The sequence below is a fragment of the Kogia breviceps genome, chromosome 20, assembly GCF_026419965.1.
Source record: "Kogia breviceps isolate mKogBre1 chromosome 20, mKogBre1 haplotype 1, whole genome shotgun sequence".
NCBI lineage: Eukaryota > Metazoa > Chordata > Mammalia > Artiodactyla > Physeteridae > Kogia > Kogia breviceps.
Genome location: NC_081329.1, coordinates 20,617,250 through 20,636,439, shown reverse-complemented (window position 1 = coordinate 20,636,439; position 19,190 = coordinate 20,617,250). Strand labels below are relative to the sequence as shown.

The 19,190-nt window shown below is 39.8% G+C and overlaps 1 protein-coding gene across 1 annotated transcript in view; it reads right to left on the bottom strand.

Annotated features, from left to right (window-relative positions):
* Positions 1–17,870: 17,870 nt before the first annotated feature.
* Positions 17,871–19,190, bottom strand: part of TNKS (tankyrase) — a 171,377-nt gene continuing 170,057 nt past the window's right edge. The window contains exon 27 of the mRNA XM_059049380.2: positions 17,871–18,104. Within this exon, the coding sequence (XP_058905363.1) occupies positions 18,018–18,104 (87 nt within the window). The 3' untranslated portion in view covers positions 17,871–18,017. The remainder of the gene's footprint in view (positions 18,105–19,190) is intronic.

Sequence of the window (19,190 nt, the reverse complement as noted above, 5' to 3'; positions counted from 1 at the left end):
CGTGTATAAGAATGCCAGAGATTTCTGTGCATTAATTTTGTATCCTGCAACTTTACCACATTCATTGTTTAGCTCTAGTAGTTTTCTGGTAGCATCCTTAGGATTCTCTATGTATAGTATCATGTCATCTGCAAACAGTGACAGCTTTACTTCTTCTTTTCCTATTTGGATTCCTTTTATCTCTTTTTCTTCTCTGGCTGCTGTGGCTAGAACTTCCAAAACTATGTTGAATAAGAGCGGTGAGAGTGGGCAACCTTGTCTTGTTCCTGATCTTAGTGGAAATGGTTTCAGTTTTTCACCATTGAGGACGATGTTGGCTGTGGGTTTGTCATATGTGGCCTTTATTATGTTGGTGTAAGTTTACTCTATGCCTACTTCCTGGAGAGTTTTTCTCATAAATGAGTGTTGAATTTTGTTGAAAGCTTTTTCTGCATCTATTGAGATGATCATATGGTTTTTCTCCTTCAGTTTGTTGATATGGTGTATCACGTTGATTGATTTGCGTATATTGAAGAATCCTTGCATTCCTGGGATAAACCCCACTTGATCATGGTGTATGATCCTTTTAATGTGCTGTTGGATTCTGTTTGCTAATATTTTGTTGAGGATTTTTGCATCTATGTTCATCAGTGATATTGGCCTGCAGTTTTCTTTCTTTGTGACGTCCTTGTCTGGTTTTGGTATCAGGGTGATGGTGGCCCCATAGAATGAGTTTGGGAGTGTTCCTCCCTCTGCTATCTTTTGGAAGAGTTTGAGAAGGATAGGTGTTAGCTCTTCTCTAAATGTTTGATAGAATTCGCCTGTGAAGCCATCTGGTCCTGGGCTTTTGTTTGTTGGAAGATTTTTAATCACAGTTTCAATTTCAGTGCTTGTGATTGGTCTGTTCATGTTTTCTCTTTCTTCCTGGTTCAGTCTCGGCAGGTTGTGCACTTCTAAGAATTTATCCATGTCTTCCAGGTTGTCCATTTTATTGTCATACAGTTGCTTGTAGTAATCTCTAATAATCTTTTGTATTTCTGCAGTGTCAGTTGTTACTTCTCCTTTTTCATTTCTAATTCTATTTTTTTTTAAACATCTTTATTGGAGTATAATTGTTTTACAATAGTGTGTTAGTTTTTCCTTTACAACAAACTGAATCAGTTATACATGTACGTATGTTCCCATATCTCTTCCCTCTTGCATCACCCTCTCTCCCACCCTCCCTATCCCACCCCTCTAGGTGGTCACAAAGCACAGAGGTGATCTCCCTGTGCTATGCGGCAGCTTCCCACTAGCTATCTAATTTACATTTGATAGTGTATATATGTCCCTGCCACTCTCTCACTTCGTCACAGCCCACCCTTCCCCCTCCCCATATCCTCAAGTCCATGCTCGAGTAAGTCTGTGTTTTATTCCCGTCCTACCACTAATCTCTTCATGACATTTTTTTCCCTTAGAGTCCATATATATGTGTTAGCATACGGTATTTGTTTTTCTCCTTCTGGCTTACTTCACTCTGTATGACAGACTCCAGGTCCATCCACCTCATTATAAATAGCTCAGTTTCATTTCTTTTTATGGCTGAGTAATATTCCATTGTATATATGTGCCACATCTTCTTTATCCATTCATCTGTTGATGGACACTTAGGTTGCTTCCATGTCCTGGCTATTGTAAATAGAGCTGCAATGAACATTTTGGTACATGAGTCTTTCTGAATTATGGTTTTCTCAGGGTATATGCCCAGTAGTGGGATTGCTGGGTCGTATGGTAGTTCTATTTGTAGTTTTTTAAGGAACCTCCATACTGTTCTCCATAGCGGCTGTATCAATTTACATTCCCACCAGCAGTGCAAGAGGGTTCCCTTTTCTCCACACCCTCTCCAGCATTTATTGTTTCTAGAGTTTTTGATGATGGCCAATCTGACCGGTGTGAGATGATACCTCATTGTAGTTTTGATTTGCATTTCTCTAATGATTAATGATGTTGAGCATTCTTTCATGTGTTTGTTAGCAATCTGTATATCTTCTTTGGAGAAATGTCTACTTAGTTCTTCTGCCCATTTTTGGATTGGGTTGTTTGTTTTTTTTGTTATTGAGCTGCATGAGTTGCTTATAAATTTTGGGAATTAATCCTTTGTCAGTTGCTTCATTTGCAAATATTTTCTCCCATTCTGAGGGTTGTGTTTTGGTCTTGTTTATGGTATCTTTTTTTTTTTTTTTTTTTTTTTTTTTTTTTTTAACATCTTTATTGGAGTATAATTGTTTTACAATAGTGTGTTAGTTTTCCCTCTACAACAAACTAAATCAGTTATACATACACACATGCTCCCACATCTCCTCCCTCTTGCATCACCCTCTCTCCCACCCTCCCTATCCCACCCCCCCAGGCGGTCACAAAGCACAGAGGTGATCTCCCTGTGCTATGCAGCAGCTTGCCACCAGCTATCTAATTTACATTTGATAGTGTATATATGCCCCTGCCACTCCCCCACTTCGTCACAGCCCACCCCTCCCCCTCCCCATATCCTCAAGTCCATGCTCGAGTAAGTCTGTGTTTTATTCCCGTCCTACCACTAACCTCTTCATGACATTTTTTTCCCTTAGAGTCCATATATATGTGTTAGCATACGGTATTTGTTTTTCTCCTTCTGACTTACTTCACTCTGTATGACAGACTCCAGGTCCATCCACCTCATTATAAATAACTCAGTTTCATTTCTTTTTATGGCTGAGTAATATTCCATTGTATATATGTGCCACATCTTCTTTATCCATTCATCTGTTGATGGACACTTAGGTTGCTTCCATGTCCTGGCTATTGTAAATAGAGCTGCAATGAACATTTTGGTACATGAGTCTTTCTGAATTATAGTTTTCTCAGGGTATATTCCCAGTAGTGGGATTGCTGGGTCGTATGGTAGTTCTATTTGTAGTTTTTTAAGGAACCTCCATACTGTTCTCCATAGCGGCTGTATCAATTTACATTCCCACCAGCAGTGCAAGAGGGTTCCCTTTTCTCCACACCCTCTCCAGCATTTATTGTTTCTAGAGTTTTTGATGATGGCCAATCTGACCGGTGTGAGATGATATCTCATTGTAGTTTTGATTTGCATTTCTCTAATGATTAATGAGGTTGAGCATTCTTTCATGTGTTTGTTGGCAATCTGTATATCTTCTTTGGAGAAATGTCTATTTAGTTCTTCTGCCCATTTTTGGATTGGGTTGTTTGTATTTTTGTTATTGAGCTGCATGAGTTGCTTATAAATTTTGGAAATTAATCCTTTGTCAGTTGCTTCATTTGCAAATATTTTCTCCCATTCTGAGGGTTGTCTTTTGGTCTTGTTTATGGTATCCTTTGCTGTGCAAAAGCTTTTAAGTTTCATTAGGTCCCATTTGTTTATTTGTGTTTTGATTTCCATTTCTCTAGGAGATGGGTCAGAAAGGATCTTGCTGTGATTGATGTCGTAGAGTGTTCTGCCTATGTTTTCCTCTAAGAGTTTGATAGTGTCTGGCCTTACATTTAGGTCTTTAACCCATTTTGAGTTTATTTTTGTGTGTGGTGTTAGGGATTGTTCTAATTTCATACTTTTACATGTAGCTGTCCAGTTTTCCCAGCACCACTTATTGAAGAGGCTGTCTTTTCTCCACTGTATATCCTTCCTTCCTTTATCAAAGATAAGGTGACCATATGTGTGTGCGTTTATCTCTGGGCTTTCTATCCTGTTCCATTGATCTATATTTCTGTTTTTGTGCCAGTACCATACTGTCTTGATTACTGTAGCCTTGTAGTAGAGTCTGACGTCAGGGAGCCTAATTCCTCCAGCTCCATTTCTCGTTCTCAAGATTGCTTTGGCTATTCGGGGTCTTTTGTGTTTCCATACAAAGTGTGAAATTTTTTGTTCTAGTTCTGTAGAAAATGCCAGTGGTAATTTGATAGGGATTGCATTGAATCGGTAGATTGCTTTGGGTAGTAGAGTCATTTTCACAATGTTGATTCTTCCAATCCAAGAACATGGTATATTTCTCCACCTATTTGTATCATCTTTAATTTCTTTCATCAGTGTCTTATAGTTTTCTGCATACAAGTCTTTTGTCCCCTTAGGTAGGTTTATTCCTAGATATTTTATTCTTTGTGTTGCAATGGTAAATGGGAGTGTTTTCTTAATTTCACTCTCAGATTTTTCATCATTCGTGTATAAGAATGCCAGAGATTTCTGTGCATTAATTTTGTATCCTGCAACTTTACCACATTCATTGTTTAGCTCTAGTAGTTTTCTGGTAGCATCCTTAGGATTCTCTATGTATAGTATCATGTCATCTGCAAACAGTGACAGCTTTACTTCTTCTTTTCCTATTTGGATTCCTTTTATCTCTTTTTCTTCTCTGGCTGCTGTGGCTAGAACTTCCAAAACTATGTTGAATAAGAGCGGTGAGAGTGGGCAACCTTGTCTTGTTCCTGATCTTAGTGGAAATGGTTTCAGTTTTTCACCATTGAGGACGATGTTGGCTGTGGGTTTGTCGTATATGGCCTTTATTATGTTGGTGTAAGTTTACTCTATGCCTACTTCCTGGAGAGTTTTTCTCATAAATGAGTGTTGAATTTTGTTGAAAACTTTTTCTGCATCTATTGAGATGATCATATGGTTTTTCTCCTTCAGTTTGTTGATATGGTGTATCACGTTGATTGATTTGCGTATATTGAAGAATCCTTGCATTCCTGGGATAAACCCCACTTGATCATGGTGTATGATCCTTTTAATGTGCTGTTGGATTCTGTTTGCTAATATTTTGTTGAGGATTTTTGCATCTATGTTCATCAGTGATATTGGCCTGTAGTTTTCTTTCTTTGTGACGTCTTTGTCTGGTTTTGGTATCAGGGTGATGGTGGCCCCATAGAATGAGTTTGGGAGTGTTCCTCCCTCTGCTATCTTTTGGAAGAGTTTGAGAAGGATAGGTGTTAACTCTTCTCTAAATGTTTGATAGAAGTCGCCTGTGAAGCCATCTGGTCCTGGGCTTTTGTTTGTTGGAAGATTTTTAATCACAGTTTCAATTTCAGTGCTTGTGATTGGTCTGTTCATATTTTTTCTTTCTTCCTGGTTCAGTCTCGGCAGGTTGTGCACTTCTAAGAATTTGTCCATTTCTTCCAGGTTGTCCATTTTATTGCCATACAGTTGCTTGTAGTAATCTTTAATAATCTTTTGTATTTCTGCAGTGTCAGTTGTTACTTCTCCTTTTTCATTTCTAATTCTATTTTTTTTAAAACATCTTTATTGGAGTATAATTGTTTTACAATAGTGTGTTAGTTTTTCCTTTACAACAAACTGAATCAGTTATACATATACGTATGTTCCCATATCTCTTCCCTCTTGCATCACCCTCTCTCCCACCCTCCCTATGCCACCCCTCTAGGCGGTCACAAAGCACAGAGGTGATCTCCCTGTGCTATGCGGCAGCTTCCCACTAGCTATCTAATTTACATTTGGTAGTGTATATATGTCCCTGCCACTCTCCCACTTCGTCACAGCCCACCCTTCCCCCTCCCCATATCCTCAAGTCCATGCTCGAGTAAGTCTGTGTTTTATTCCGGTCCTACCACTAATCTCTTCATGACATTTTTTTCCCTTAGAGTCCATATATATGTGTTAGCATACGGTATTTGTTTTTCTCCTTCTGGCTTACTTCACTCTGTATGACAGACTCCAGGTCCATCCACCTCATTATAAATAGCTCAGTTTCATTTCTTTTTATGGCTGAGTAATATTCCATTGTATATATGTGCCACATCTTCTTTATCCATTCATCTGTTGATGGACACTTAGGTTGCTTCCATGTCCTGGCTATTGTAAATAGAGCTGCAATGAACATTTTGGTACATGAGTCTTTCTGAATTATGGTTTTCTCAGGATATATGCCCAGTAGTGGGATTGCTGGGTCGTATGGTAGTTCTATTTGTAGTTTTTTAAGGAACCTCCATACTGATCTCCATAGCGGCTGTATCAATTTACATTCCCACCAGCAGTGCAAGAGGGTTCCCTTTTCTCCACACCCTCTCCAGCATTTATTGTTTCTAGAGTTTTTGATGATGGCCAATCTGACCGGTGTGAGATGATACCTCATTGTAGTTTTGATTTGCATTTCTCTAATGATTAATGATGTTGAGCATTCTTTTATGTGTTTGTTAGCAATCTGTATATCTTCTTTGGGGAAATGTCTATTTAGTTCTTCTGCCCATTTTTGGATTGGGTTGTTTGTTTTTTTGTTATTGAGCTGCATGAGTTGCTTATAAATTTTGATAATTAATCCTTTGTCAGTTGCTTCATTGCAAGTATTTTCTCCCATTCTGATGGTTGTCGTTTGGTGTTGTTTATGGTATCTTTTGCTGTGCAAAAGCTTTTAAGTTTCATTAGGACCCATTTGTTTATTTGTGTTTTGATTTCCATTTCTCTAGGAGATGGGTCAAAAAGGATCTTGCTGTGATTGATGTCATAGAGTGTTCTGCCTATGTTTTCCTCTAAGAGTTTGATAGTGTCTGGCCTTACATTTAGGTCTTTAACCCATTTTGAGTTTATTTTTGTGTGTGGTGTTAGGGATTGTTCTACTGTCATACTTTTACATGTAGCTGTCCAGTTTTCCCAGCACCACTTATTGAAGAGGCTGTCTTTTCTCCACTGTATATCCTTCCCTCGTTTATCAAAGACAAGGTGACCATATGTGTGTGGGTTTATCTCTGGGCTTTCTATCCTGTTCCATTGATCTATATTTCTGTTTTTGTGCCAGTACCATACTGTCTTGATTACTGTAGCCTTGTAGTAGAGTCTGAAGTCAGGGAGCCTAATTCCTCCAGCTCCATTTCTCGTTCTCAAGATTGCTTTGGCTATTCGGGGTCTTTTGTGTTTCCACACAAAGTGTGAAATTTTTTGTTCTAGTTCTGTAAAAAATGCCAGTGGTAATTTGATAGGAATTGCACCGAATCGGTAGATTGCTTTGGGCAGTAGAGTCATTTTCACAATGTTGATTCTTCCAATCCAAGAACATGGTATATTTCTCCACCTATTTGTATCATCTTTAATTTCTTTCATCAGTGTCTTATAGTTTTCTGCATACAAGTCTTTTGTCCCCTTAGGTAGGTTTATTCCTAGATATTTTATTCTTTATGTTGCAATGGTAAATGGGAGTGTTTTCTTAATTTCACTCTCAGATTTTTCATCATTCGTGTATAAGAATGCCAGAGATTTCTGTGCATTAATTTTGTATCCTGCAACTTTACCAAATTCATTGATTAGCTCTAGTAGTTTTCTGGTAGCATCCTTAGGATTCTCTACGTATAGTATCATGTCATCTGCAAACAGTGACAGCTTTACTTCTTCTTTTCCTATTTAGATTCCTTTTATCTCTTTTTCTACTCTGGCTGCTGTGGCTAGAACTTCCAAAACTATGTTGAATAAGAGCGGTGAGAGTGGGCAACCTTGTCTTGTTCCTGATCTTAGTGGAAATGGTTTCAGTTTTTCACCATTGAGGACGATGTTGGCTGTGGGTTTGTCATATGTGGCCTTTATTATGTTGGTGTAAGTTTACTCTATGCCTACTTCCTGGAGAGTTTTTCTCATAAATGAGTGTTGAATTTTGTTGAAAACTTTTTCTGCATCTATTGAGATCATCGTATGGATTTTCTCCTTCAGTTTGTTGATATGGTGTATCACGTTGATTGATTTGCGTATATTGAAGAATCCTTGCATTCCTGGGATAAACCCCACTTGATCATGGTGTATGATCCTTTTAATGTGCTGTTGGATTCTGTTTGCTAATATTTTGTTGAGGATTTTTGCATCTATGTTCATCAGTGATATTGGCCTGCAGTTTTCTTTCTTTGTGACGTCTTTGTCTGGTTTTGGTATCAGGGTGATGGTGGCCCCATAGAATGAGTTTGGGAGTGTTCCTCCCTCTGCTATCTTTTGGAAGAGTTTGAGAAGGATAGGTGTTAGCTCTTCTCTAAATGTTTGATAGAATTCGCCTGTGAAGCCATCTGGTCCTGGGCTTTTGTTTGTTGGAAGATTTTTAATCACAATTTCAATTTCAGTGCTTGTGATTGGTCTGTTCATATTTTCTCTTTCTTCCTGGTTCAGTCTTGGCAGGTTGTGCACTTCTAAGAATTTGTCCATGTCTTCCAGGTTGTCCATTTTATTGCCATACAGTTGCTTGTAGTAATCTCTAATAATCTTTTGTATTTCTGCAGTGTCAGTTGTTACTTCTCCTTTTTCATTTCTAATTCTATTGATTTGAGTCTTCTCCCTTTTATTCTTGATGAGTCTGGCTAATGGTTTATCAATTTTATTTATCTTCTCAAAGAACCAGCTTTTAGTTTTATTGATCTTTGCTATTGTTTCCTTCACTTCTTTTTCATTTATTTCTGATCTGATCTTTATGATTTCTTTCCTTCTGCTAAATTTGGGGTTTTTGTGTTCTTCTTTCTCTAATTGCTTTTAGTGCAAAGTTAGGTTGTTTATTCGAGATGTTTCCTGTTTTTTAAGGTATGATTGTATTGCTATAAACTTCCCTCTTAGAACTGCTTTTGCTGTATCCCATAGGTTTTGGGTCGTCGTGTCTCCATTGTCATTTGTTTCTAAGTACTTTTTGATTTCCTCTTTGATTTCTTCAGTGATCACTTCGTTATTAAGTAGTGTATTGTTTAGCCTCCATGTGTTTGTATTTTTTACAGATCTTTCCCTGTAATTGATATCCAGTCTCATAGCATTGTGGTCGGAAAAGATACTTGATACGACTTCAATTTTCTTAAATTTGCCAAGGCTAGATTTGTGACTCAATATATGATCGATCCTGGAGAATGTTCCATGAGCACTTGAGAAAAATGTGTATTCTGTTGTTTTTGGATGGAATGTCCTATAAATATCAATTAAGTCCATCTTGTGTAATGTATCATTTAATGCTTGTGTTTCCTTATTTATTTTCATTTTGGATGATCTGTCCATTGGTGAAAGTGGGGTGTTAAAGTCCCCTACTATAATTGTGTTAATGTCGATTTCCCCTTTTAAGGCTGTTAGTATTTGCCTTATGTATTGAGGTGCTCCTCTGTTGGGTGCATAAATATTTACAATTGTTATATCTTCTTCTTGGATTGATCCCTTGATCATTATGTAGTGTCCTTCTTTGTCTCTTGTAATAGTCTTTATTTTAAAGTCTATTTTGTCTGATATGAGAATTGCTACTCCAGCTTTCTTCTGATTTCCATTTGCAAGGAATATCTTTTTCCATCCCCTTACTTTCAGTCTGTATGTGTCCCTAGGTTTGAAGTGGGTCTCTTGTAGACAGCATATATATGGGTCTTGTTTTTGTATCCATTCAGCCAGTCTGTGTCTTTTGGTGGGAGCATTTAATCCATTTACATTTAAGGTAATTATCGATATGTATGTTCCTATTACCATTTACTTCATTGTTTCGGGTTGTTCTTGTAGGTCTTTTCCTTCTCTTGTGTTTCTTGCCTAGAGAAGTTTCTTTAGGATTTGTTGTAGAGCTGGTTTGGTGGAGCTGAACTCTCTCAGCTTTTGCTTGTCTGTAAAGGTTTTAATTTCTCCATCAAATCTGAATGAGATCGTGGCTGGGTAGAGTAATCTTGGTTTTAGGTTTTTTTCCTTCATCACTTTAAATATGTCCTGCCACTCCCTTCTGGCTTGTAGAGTTTCTGCTGAAAGATCAGCTGTTAACCTTATGGGGATTCCCTTGTGTGTTTGTTGTTTTTCCCTTGCTGCTTTTAATATGTTTTCTTTGTATTTAATTTTTGACAGTTTGATTATTATGTGTCTTGGCGTGTTTCTCTTTGGGTTTATCCTGTATGGGACTCTCTGTGCTTCCTGGACTTGATTGACTATTTCCTAGGATACGTAAGAGTGCTAAGGACACAGGGGAAACTGCTGTCCCCAGGACTGGAGAATATGACAGGTGAATACAGAGAATAACAATTTACTGGAGCAGAGACTCATGAGCAGAAACTGCTCGGGGAACCAGTACCAGGAAGGAAAGCAAGAACTGTAATTGATGAGTTGCTGGAGGCTGAATGTGGACAACTCTAAGTTCGAAACTCCGGGGGGACACAGTCATCAGGGGCCACTACAGTTTTGTGAGATTTATTTCCAGGAGCTCAAATAGTAAATATTGGAGAAAAATCTCCTTGTGCTTTGGGCAGAGTGGGAGAGAGAAAGGAACCATTTTGAAATACACCAGAGCATTCTGTTAACAGCCTGCCCTTTGGGGAACTAGTTAACCAGAGCCTAAATCAGCAGCTGCTCACTCTGTGTCTTGGAGGTCCGGGTCTACTCTGTAGTACCTGGGTTCCAATCCAGCAGAAAACACTATGTGATTCTTACAGCAACTCTCTGAACTAGTAGTAGCAGGAGACTCATTTTGAAGATGGGGGGACTGAGGCACTGGGAGGATAAGGAGCTTCCCAAGGTCACATGGTGAGTAAGTGGCAGAGCCAGGCCATGAACTTAGGCAGTCTGAGGGCACAGGTGGTGTCTTCATCCTATATGGTCTTTCAGCTAACTTGCTGCACTAACAGACAATCTGGTCACCTAAACCTCTCATTGTTAAACTTGTTTTCTCCTAGGACCCCAAGAGCAGTTGATCTGTGTTATCTTGTATATCTTCCAAATATTCGTATTAAATAACTATTTGGCAGAAAGTATTCCTACTTGGTAGATAGAAAAGTAGAGACCCAGAGTCCCCATAGAACTTCCTGGGAGTTGTGAAGCAATTTAGTGGTCCACAGCAGCCATGGCTTCTTGACAACTCCAGCCTCTTCATACAGCCACAGATTTGCATCCATGGTTATCTTTTTGTTTGTTTGTTTGTTTGTTTGTGGTACGCAGGCCTCTCACTGTTGTGGCCTCTCCCGTTGTGGAGCGCAGGCTCAGCGGCCATGGCTCATGGGCCCAGCCGCTCCGCGGCATGTGGGATCTTTCCGGACCAGGGCACGAACCCATGTCCCCTGCGTTGGCAGGCGGACTCTCAACCACTGCGCCACCAGGGAAGCCCTGTTTTTTGTTTTTTTTAAAAAACCATTAAAAAAAAAGTGAAATATAGTTAATTCACAATGTTGTGTTAGTTTCAGGTATACAGCAAAGTGATTCAGATATATATATATATATATATATATATTTTTTTTTTCAGATTCTTTTCCATTATAGGTTATTACAAGATATTGAATATAGCCCCCTGTGCTATACAGTAGGTCCTTATCTATTTTATATATAGTAGCGTGTATCTGTTAATCTCAAACACCTAATTTATCTTATGCTTTGTATCACGTACTCCTGATTTGTGAGCAGAATTATGAAAGTGGAGATGAACAGACTTACTTTTCAAATCAGTGCTTGGCTACGTAAAGCATGCCAAGAATCGTACTAACAAAATGAACACGTCACCTACACATTATCTTACATAAAGATGTTTTACTAGCCCTATAGGGCAGGTGGGGATTGGTCAAATGAAGTCGCACATTTCCGATTCCGCTCGTTCTAGGTCCCGGTCTTCAGAGCAGATGCCAAGCAGCCAATCTGGCGGCCAGGTCCCAACAATGGGAACCGATGACCTCTTATTATTCCCAATATGATGCCAGGTCCTCCTTCAGCTTGGAGGCCCGCTGTACTGTCTTATGATTATAAAGTAACAGGAAAGTGAACCGCGCCCAACGACACAGGTTTCCAAGTGTTGTTAGTAGGGCGTGCTGCCTCCAACCTGAGCCCCAACAACCAAGGCAGTATCATCACAGGCAGGCAGCCCACTCCCCGCCCCCTCCCTCAGTATGACAGGAGGAGCGGGGAGTGACCGGAGCTTGCTGCCCCTCAAGCTGCCCTGGGAGTCGGTGTGATTCGCTGCGGAGATATTTCTAAGAGGCAGCATGCCTCTCCTGCTAGTGCTGTATTTCAGTGACTCCCATGTGGGCTCAGAGGTGAGGATAAGGCCCTTCACACAGGTCTCACTACGAAGATGAGAGGGAGCTGTTATTCGTATTTTCCGACAGTTTTAGGTCAGTTGCATTAAGGGTGGTCAGGTTGAAAGGAACAAACAGGCAAATGAAAACGCTTCAGAGCTGACTGCTACCCACATACAGTATACTTTAAAAATGTTTTTATTGAATATTAAACAATTACAAGTACTGTAAGTTAGACATTTAGCCAAAGCACAATTACTGGTTAAACATAATCATAAAGATGCCTTAAATAGAAACCCACCATGCAGGCAGGTTGAGTTCCTTGATGCCCTCTTTTGGAAAGTAGAGGGTGAGGGGGAAAAAAGGTGCCATTCCATGTGAAAGATGGTGAAATCTAGAAGAATTTACATGCTGAAAGCGATTTTCCACAACCAAATTGATAGGGTTGCCAGATTCGGTAAAACAAAACAAAACAAGGCAAAAAACCCTATAGGATGTTCAGTTAAGTTTCAATTTCAGATAAATAATGAATTTTTTTTTACAGTAAATATATGCCAAATAATGCATGAACCATACTTAAGAGAGACAATTGTTTATTTGAAATTCAAATTTAACTGGGTGTCTTGTATTTTATCTGGCAATTCTACAAAAAGACAAATGCAAAAAGAAAAGAAAGGGGATTGGAACCCCCTGCCACGGGTGGGTCACACAGAGGCTACAAATGAAAACACCACCAATGATGAACCAAAGAGTCACTACACTGGTCACATACACAGACCAACATCACAATGAGAAAATACAGTTACTACTCCAAATGCTGTTGCCAAGAAACACTCTAGGTTTCCTCGAAGCTGGTTTTGTAATGTGTCTGAGAAACCTTGTTGATAAAAGTACCTTTTTAGTTTGTAGGTATCAGACAACTACTACCACCACATAGACAGGGTGAGCTTGACACAGTGAAAGCAGAGGCAGGTATTCTATGCACATGAAGAGTTTAAATATTCTGTGTAATGAATACAATGGTTATATAGTCAAGGTCATCTTCTAGATCTAGGCTATTAGCCTTAAAGAGTTTGGTTCTTTTCTAATTTTTACTGTTGTGTCCTCTAGCTTTTCATCCTGAATCTTGGGAGGGGCCTGGGAGCGTGGGAGGGACACCCCCCTACCAGGGTTTAACTACATTTCTCTGCAAATGCTAGGAATCAACAAGGGACTTCAAGGGCTGCCTACAAAAAAGGGCAGACAGATGAAAAATAACCAAACACTGCATTCTAGAACATGAGAAATTTGTTTGAAAAGATGGGTGGTGGGCTGCGTGTGGAGATGTGAAAGTGTAAATTGCAAAAGAAAACACGAAAGAATGAAGAGTCAAAATGCAATCATCTCTACTGTGTGAATGTTATTTCAAAGGAGGCACACTGGCAGGTGTTTAAAACTGGTCACATCGTGAGCATGTTTGGTCTTAGAGAGTATATAAAATCTTTAGTTTCCTGCTGCTTTTCACTTATCACCGTGGTTTATATTTTAAAATGATTAAAAATCAGCTTGTGCAACACTCAAATTCTACATGGTATCACTTTATGAGTTGTTGCTAATCCCCACATGCACAAAACTCAATGGGTTTCAAAATCTTTCTAGCATTTCTCTAAACCAGAAGATTTGGTAGCTGAGGAAGTTCAGGTGTGGAGAACTTGGGATGGATCAATTCTCTCAGCTCCTTTGCACGTAAAGGAGCATTACTTATGAAACAGACTTTCATTAAGTACGCTTACCAGGTGTGAGATACATGGAGATACACCCAACTCGCTGACACCTTTCACACAGAGAAATGGAATTACAACTCTGTATTTATTAGGATATAAAAGGTTAAAAAGTTTCTGCCATAATTAAGGCTTTCTTAAGAAGGAAGAGTGTCTATTAATTTCAGAATTCACAAAGTATCTGAAGAAGCCTCACTTTTTAGGGTGGGTTTTTTTTTTTGTTGTTAAATGCATTTCCTTTTCATATGTTAGACGTGTCCAGGCAAAGCACAAATATTATCTTCACAATCACTGTCTTTTCATTTCTCTGTCACTGATCTGACAACAAAGAAGTTTAACTTCAGTCTTTAAATTTCTGACACATGAAACCCTATCTTTATGTCAGTTTTGAGTGTTGCCTGAATGACTAAAATCTATAGCTCTATGCAAGATAACTGCCCAACAGAAAACACAGAAAAAAGGCTGTTTATCACAGATTATCATACAAATGGGATCTGGACACACTGGGGGAAAGGTGCTTAAAAATTCATACCATCTCTGTTTGAAAGCAATTACAGAAATCCAGAAGGTGCACATGTTTTAAAAGGGAGGGCAAGCTGGGACGAAGTGAGAGAGTGGCATGGACATATATACACTACCAAACGTAAAATAGAGAGCTAGTGGGAAGCAGCCGCATAGCACAGGGAGATCAGCTCGGTGCTCTGTGACCACCTAGAGGGGTGGGAGGGAGACGCAAGAGGGAGGGGATATGGTGGTATATGTATATGTATAACTGATTCACTTTGTTATAAAGCAGAAACTAACACAACGTTGTAAAGCAATTATACTCCAAAAAAGATGTTTAAAAAAAAAAAAGGGAGGGTGAGCAGTGGCCAATAACCTTTGTGCAGTTGGGAGACTTACTGAAATAGAGAAAAACATAGACAACTCATTGTATTCTAGTGCTGTCTTCCAGCATACAGCAAAATTTTATTTTTTTTGTATAAAGGCTATAATAATAGAATATTCATCTATATTACTTTATTTGCCACATTCAGGCATTTCTCTGCATATATCAATGCACTTTGCTATTTTGAGAGCAAAGGGAATTACTGTAGCCACTAACATCAAGTTCAAATGAGCACGAGGCGCCATTGCACAAAAACATCCTAATATTGTTATTCTACTCATGTTACCGAAAAGCTAGAGATTCCAAATTCCAAGAAGGAAAAGGTAAGGGAGACTCCTGGTTGTACTGCTATTATTTTGCATAGAATTAAAACTCTGGGTTCCATGCTGTCATTTGTTGACAAAGTGGCAGAATCTTCTGAGCAGAGCACACACATGAGGCTTAACACCCAGTTCTAGTTGTGAAGTGGATACAGAGGTACGGTCGCCATATGCAAGACTCAAGATGGAGAAAGGAGGAAAATGAGAGGGGTCAAAGGTAATTGCTGGAGCTAATTATAATTCCAGACTAGCAATCTGGGGAAAAGGGAAGGAGGCCAAGTACAAGGAGAAAGTGTCCAGTCCAGAGCACTTAACTGATGCCAATAGCTAGCAAACTGGGCCATCAGGTCTAGAAGCCCTTTGATGTCAGACCTGTGGTGAAACCGGTGGAGGCGTCCGGATTCTCTCTTCTATATGGTTTGGGAAACAGAGGGGCAACTCAGGGGAGGCCACACTGGAAGTCCTCACTTGCTAGTGTTTCTATACAGCGTGTATACAAGAAACTAAGTGCATTTTAGCCTAACTTAAAGCCATGCTTTTGAGTTCCAAAGGGTTTTTCACACTGCTGTGGGTGGAAATTCCAAACGCAATCAACTTTTGCTAACTTGAATGCACTCATGATGACCTTTGGTTTTCAAGTTTTGAAAAAATGTATTTGGCTCCTGTGCGACATCAGTGAACTCATTCTCTTCAGCAGATGAATAATATGTACACATCCTTTCAAGAGCCACTATATACTTGAATCACTACGAGACAAGAAGCACAGCAAATGTCCTCCTTACACACGGCACCTTTACTTGGCACACAGAACATCAGGTACGTAACATTGGCAGTTTAAATACTGAGCCACAGTTTACCTTCTCAAGTGTGAGGCTGGAGTTTAAATCGGGCACATCCGTTAATCTAGTTAGTATGATGGAAATAACATGTAACCACAGTCGGGTAGTGGCTTATCTTTTTAATGAAGCTATAAAGCTTTCGGGATCTATACCATATTAACCCTTTTACTTAACTAAAAGTCACAGCTGTGTTTACCATTTTAAACTATATCTAATTGGGGAGGCAAGTAATATACACTTTCACAGCTACTGAAAACTACACAGATGCCAATTCCTTCAACCCACTGTTACACACAGCAAAAAAGAAGGAAGGGAGGAAAAAAGCCCTCAACGGATATCAAACTTGAGAGCTTCTTGTGGAATTCTAGTGCTATTAAACAAGTAGTCAAGACACAGACACCCAGCTTGGGTCACTAAAACTTCAATAGAAGCAACAACTGAGGCTAATTCTTGATTTAACTTTGAGGACCCATGCAAGATTCAGCTATAAAACTCAAAACTAGTTCCCGACTTCTAGTTCTAGCATTGGACTCAAGCCAAAAGGAAAGCAAAATGTATATTTTAAGAGCCTATTCTAGAATCTTTGCATGTAACCACTTTATTTTTCCTCAGGAGATTAAATGAGGTCATAGCTTAATCAGCCTGTATTAAAAAACAAACAAGCAAGTTAGTTTTCAGGACTTTTAAGTTGAAATGGCAAGTTTGCGTCACACTGTTTTTCCTTTTTTTCCATCACATTTATATTACTTTTGCTTTGAAGCCGAGTAGACGCACAGCATGTCAAAGTAAGTAAGTTAAATGCACTTCATTCAGTTAAGGTGAAAAGGGCAAGCGTGAGAACTGTAATGGATAATTTTTTACAAGTAACAATGTGCACTTGACAAACGTTGAGAAAAAAAGCAAAACAAAGCAGTGATTTCAGGAAGAAACAGTATGGTTATTTCTCCACTTTCACTTAAAAAATAACTGAAAGAGCTTTGGTTTCCATTTTTGTTCTCCTTGTCTACTAAGAAGTTTGAGAAAATGGTTCAAAAATTTAGTCCAGGGACCTACATAAACTATCGGAAGCACCTCACTCAAAATAAACCCCAAATCTGGAGTAAACAAAAGAGTTCTTGCGTCTGGGCCTATCTAGTGACTAAACGGGATTTGAATCCCAGCTTTCTAAACTAGAGAAACAATAAAGTAATGGTTTTGTGGCTCTAATGAAGTACAATAATTCCGCTGAATTTGGAAATAAGGCAGCTCATTGCGGGGCGACAATCCTGGTGGTGCGGGTGAAGTGAAGAGAAGCCGTGTTTTCTGGGAGGGGTCCTCGTTGTCCTTTTCTGCGGTCCTATTCTCGCGGCACAGGCCCCTCACGCGTCGTAATGCTGCTTCTCCTGGATCCACAGGCCTCCCTGGCGGCCTCCCCTCTGAATGTCACAACGGCATCCCTCAAGCCTCCCACCGGCTGGGCTCTTCCTGGCCCTCCAGCACTGTCCTGAACGCCTCGGAGGCAGGCCTGAGCTGGAAAGTGCGAGTGGCTCTCATTGGCTTCGACTGCTCTGAACTTGGGAGCTCCTAAACCAGGTTGATGTTGGTGCCTTTCCCTTGTGAGGCTGGCCAATCAATAAAAGGAAACTGAAATGTGCTGTTTTTCCTTTCCATCTCAGTTTACGTTGGTAAGAAGTACAGATACAAAATAAATCGGTGGGAAAAAAAAAAAAAGTGGAAACTAAGCCTTGCTCAGCCAGAAGCCTGGGTTACATCACTAGTGATTTTAGTCAGTGTGACTTTGTGCAAAATATCCTCAAGAAGGCTCGGCTCATTTTCAAAGTAACAACACCAACGACAGCAACAAAAAGTGAATGATGAATGTTCAGAAAAAACTGAAAATGAACCTGTCCTATGTGTATGTTTACTATATACACGTGCCATGTATAGCAAAGCAAATGTAGTGTGTGGATTGTGAACGTTTGGGAAAGTACTGGTTATGTTTTCTTTTTCTCCGAGTCTAGATTGAAGCAATCCTGTCTTAGCCATGGATAACTACAGTGAAAATGAGCCTGAGATATGTTGAAAGGCCGCCCCTGTAAACATTTCCTCAAAGGGAACAGTAGCAGTTGAGTATGTATCAGTTACTCATACTATATTCATCACTATCGCAATGCTTTATAAAAGACAAACAGCTTATTTCTAGGCTGTCAGGGCTTTACAGAATATTGATTTTGCTGAAAACAATCCACTGTCATCCAGTCCCAGGTTTAAATCCAATCTGGCCATTACCAGTGGGCCTTCACTAGGTCTTCTGCTCCGTGGCTGCCGTGGTCTGTGAAGGAGCTTCCGGCTTCATGATCTGGTAGGTGATGAGATACTCTGGGTACGCCTGGAAAGGACAGGAAGCAAAGCACATCACCCTCTGGGCAGCTAAAATACTAAGGCCCGACTTAACGTGGGAGCCTCAGAGGCTGCTGATCATAACCCATACTCTATGTACACCCATCAGCTAATTCACAGGTGCCTAGCCAGTTAGGAGGCCTCCATATTTGTATATAAACCTGTGTAAATCCTATAATCCTAGAATTGTTACAATGTTATTTCTACTTTTGAATACTGTAGAATGGTTACACTATATCCCTCACTAGAGAGCCACATGTCATAAACAGGAAAACTAAGGCAAGAAAAAAATCTCTCTCTCACAGCACCTAGCGTAGTGCCGTCACATAGCATGTTTCAGGAAAAGTCTGTTAAATGACAGAATAATTCACTGCACTGATTTCGAACTAATCACAGATGATGATGTAACCCACTGAGCGAGGAGGAAGAAAGGCAACGTGTGCTGAGTCACCAGTAACTCAGAGGCAACAGTTTGGCGGTGATTTTTACAAGTTGACTAGTTAAAGGCAATTTTTACAGGAAAGAAAATGTCTCTGATGAAGAGCCTCCACCCCCTGTACTCCCTCCTCCTCTGTGTCTTCTTTCTTGTAGGAAAACCGAAGGCTCGGTGCGTACGTTGGGAAGAGCACTTGTTGGTGGGAGCAGGAAGAGGAAGCCTGACCAGGAAGTCGTCACAAACCTTAACCAGAAACCCCCACAGAGACAACTGGAAGCGGGGCGGGGTGAAACCAGGGGCGCATACGACCGAGGAATCCCTCACCCCTAACTCTAACATAATGGTAAGACTCGACTCAATATTTCAGTATTCTTTGGTGAGGTAAGTGTTTTGGGGCCCCCAAATAATTTGTTGAAGGCTGACCTAGAGAGAGTAAGACAATGGAAAGAATGAAGGATAAAAAAACTGGACTGTTTAATACTTAAAATGCAGAAATGAACATGAGATAGATTTATTGAATTATTTCTTTATAATTTTACACCTCTGCAGAAACTGTTATATGTCAGGTGCCTCCGCTTTCCTCATCTATAAATGGGAACAGTAATGACACCAAGATTTTTGTGAGGATTAAACACAAAG